Consider the following 3625-nt stretch of genomic DNA (forward strand, 5'->3'; position numbering starts at 1 on the left):
TCAGTATGATATTAGCTGTGGGTTTGTCATAAATAGCTCTTATTATTTTGAGGTACGTTCCATCAATACCGAATTTATTGAGCGTTTTTATGTCTATGTTTTTAAAGTGAAGATTTTGTTATTTATTCTAGTCTTCTCTGTCTGGCCTGTTTTAGCTTTTACTGGATGTGTTTGCTTAGAGAATCTTTCATATTTTGTTGTCTTTTATTTTTGCAGTATGTCACTGCCTCCATTTCAGTACTCCATGATATAATGCATATGATGCCTTTAGCCCCAGTTTGCCTCAGTTCTAGTAAACAATCAGTGTTATTCATCCTTGATGGGTAAGGTCCCAAAGGCCCCTAGGCTGGCTAGGGGCTCATGCCCAGAGGACCTGTGGCATGAACCTCTTACAGTGTGATGCTGCTGAACAGCCAGTCTGATTTGGCGTCTCCTTTGGCCAAGTTACAAAGCAGGGTTTTTCAGGACTAGGAATGGTAGCCTTGCATTCCCACTTTGTCTCTGGCTGTTAGGCATATTTCTCCCTTCAGATATTCCCAGTACTTCCCACGAGTCGAGCCAGGGACAGATCTCCTGTCAAGGAGCCCAGGTTGATGGGGAAGCTGGTTGTCCACCTTGATCTTACTTTTTCCAGTGTAAAAACCATTGAGTCAGGGGAATATTTTCCATGTTTGGTGCTGGGCAGATTAGGAGAATGGGAATCAAGAAAATCAAAGTCTAATTCTTTTAATTTCTGCTCAGAGTTTTTTCACTTCTCTGTGGTCTTGAATACTATTTTTTTCCTCATATTTGAGTTCTGGGATATTGCCAGTAATAATCTAGCCACTGTATATTTGTTTTTGGTTTTCTGTGAGGGGGAGTGAAGGCAACTTGCTTCTATGCCACCATTTTGGGGCTATTAGGTCAGTGCAAAAGCAATTGCAGTTTTTGTACTGACCTAATAGAAGCCTCTGTTCTTAAAATAAATTTAAATAAGAAAACTACATTGGTTAAAACATGTTAAGCAAATGATACATAAAGGTGGCTCTAGGATAAGACAAAAATCCTGATGATGATATGTAAATGATTAAGGGCCAGAAAGCACTGCTGTTTGATATTTAAGTTATTTCCAGTTTTTTTCCCATTATAAAGAAGGCTGCAGTGACCACTTCATATAGCCAAATCTTTTTGCATGAACTAAATGTTTTTAGTGTACAGTAATGGAAGACCCAGAAATTCCAGAAAGCAAATTCATTTAGTGCTCTGTGTGTGCGTGTGTGTATGTGTGTGTGTTTTCATATAATCTAAAATCCAGAAATTGGCTAGCACAGTGGCTCACGTCTATAATCCCAGCATTTTGGGGAGGCTGAGGCAGATGGATTGCTTGAGTCCGGGAGTTGAAGACCAGCCTGGGCAACATGGCAGAAACCTGTCTGTACAAAAAAATACAAGAATTAAATTAGCCAGGTGTCATAACATGTTCCTGTAGTCCCAGCTACTTGGGGGCTGAGGTGGGAGGATCCGTTGAGCCCAGAAGGTTGATGTGAGCTGTGATGGTGCTGCTGTACTCTAGCCTGGGTGACAGAGTAAGACCCTGTCTCAGAAAGTAAAAGTAAAATAAAATCTTGGCGAGATTATATTCTCACCAAGCAGTGAATGACAGTGCATGATTTCCCTTATTCTGCCTAATTTTGGGTGAATTTTCTTTTATTTAGACATGATGTTTTCAGTTCTTACCCCTCAATATTTCAGTAGGTTTATTCAGAAATGTTTCTTTGCATTCCAGTAGTTACATTAAAGACTGTAATAATTGTTCTTTATTTTGTTATCATTTTTATTTAGTGATAATTTGGTCTTTAAAAGAGAGACTCCCAAAGCTGCTTTTTTCTTGGTGGCAATAAAGAAAAATTATCTTTGACAATAATGGTAATTTTTTTCTTAGCTTGCCCAGTTTCGACAAAGAAAAGCTCAATCGGATGGGCAGAATCCTTCCAAGAAGCAGAAAAAAAAGAGAAAAACGACAAGCAGTAAACATGATGTGTCAGCACACCATGATTTGAATGTTGATCAATCACAGTGTGATGAAATGTACATAAATAGTTCTCAGAGAGTAGAAGCAACTGTGACTCCTGAATCTACAATAATGAGAACTCTACCTAGTGGAGAAATAACCAGTCATGAGCAGGTCTTCTCTGTGGAGGTAAGTATTCTCCCAGATTTTTAATCATTTATGGTTCTCAATGTAAAGTAGTCATAATAACAACAGTCATTAGCAACTATGCACAATTTGATCATGATTTTTATATCCTCTTGAATGTTCTAGTAGTATGGTAACTAAACAGTCGTACCTAAAATATTTTATCACCTCAAAGAGGGAGTTTTGTGAGTTTAATTTAACATTGTTGAACAACTGCAGTACACCAAAGATTGAGCACCAGCGTTACAAAGATAGATATGATTGTCTCTGCCCTTTAGGAAAATTATTCTAGTGGAGAAGGCAGATTTAAAGATATGCAGTGTGCTATGATTAGGCCTTTGCTAGTATGGGAGATAGGTGTCCAACTTCATTTTTCTTTTGTTTGTGACTATCCAGTTGTACCAGCACCATTTGTTGAAAAGATTATTCTTTTCCCAATGAACTGACAATGAATATAAAGGTGAGGGTTTATATTTATTCCCTCAGTTATATTCTGTAGATCTGTATGTTTAGCCGTTGCTACTATGCCCCCAAGTCTTGATTAATGTAGCTTTATAACAAGTTTTGAAATCAGTAAGTGTGAGTCTTCCAACTTTCTTCTTTTTTGGATTGTTTTGGTCGTTGCCTTGCATTTCTGTATCAATTTTAGGGTCAGGTTTTTCTGTTTCTGCATTAAAAACACCAAGGATTTTGACAGGGATTGTATTGAATCTGTTTCGTCATCTTAACAATATTAAATTTTCAACCTATGAATGCAGGATTTTTTATTTATTTAGGTTTTTAGTTTTTTTTAATGTTATCTTGTAGTTTTCAGTGTAAATGTATTACATTTGTTTTGTTAAATATACTCTCAAACATTTTTAAAAAATTTTTATTTATTTACTTTTTGAGATGGGGTCTCACTCTGTCACCCAGGTTAGAGTGCAGTGGCACCATCTCGGCTCACTACAACCTCTGACACCCCGGTCCAAGCCATCCTCCCACCTTAGCCTTCTGAGTAGCTGGGACCACAGGTGCATGCTACCACACCTGGCTAACGTTTTGTATTTTTGGTAGAGATGGGATTTCGCCATGTTGCCCAGGCTGGTCTCAAACTCCTGAGCTCAGGAGATCTACCCACCTTGGCCTCCCAAAATCCTGGGATTACAGGCATGAGCCACCGTACTTGGCTTTGTTTTTGTTATTTTGTTTTTATTTTTTTTGTGGAAATGCGGCCTCACTCTGTGCCCAGGCTGGTCTCGAATTCCGAGATTCAAGCGATCCTCCTGCTCTGGCTCCCAAAGTGCTTATGCCTGTGAAGTATTATTTATAGGCATGAGCCACTATGCCTGGCCACCAAGCGTTTTATTGCTGTTTTATTTCTAAGCATTTTACTGCTTTTTACTGCTATTCTAAATATAATTGTATTCTTAACTTTATTTTCTGATTGTTCATTATCCATGTATAGAA

General features: G+C 38.2%; 1 protein-coding gene across 2 annotated transcripts in view; it reads left to right on the plus strand.

Annotated features, from left to right (window-relative positions):
- Positions 1-3625, plus strand: part of AKAP9 (A kinase (PRKA) anchor protein 9) — a 174353-nt gene that overhangs the window by 30316 nt on the left and 140412 nt on the right. For both annotated transcript variants that reach the window (XM_011963235.1, XM_011963236.1), the window contains exon 2: positions 1922-2179. In XM_011963235.1, coding sequence (XP_011818625.1) covers positions 1922-2179 — 258 coding nt within the window. The remainder of the gene's footprint in view (positions 1-1921; positions 2180-3625) is intronic.

The sequence above is a fragment of the Colobus angolensis genome, unplaced genomic scaffold (genome assembly GCF_000951035.1).
Source record: "Colobus angolensis palliatus isolate OR3802 unplaced genomic scaffold, Cang.pa_1.0 Scaffold605, whole genome shotgun sequence".
NCBI lineage: Eukaryota > Metazoa > Chordata > Mammalia > Primates > Cercopithecidae > Colobus > Colobus angolensis.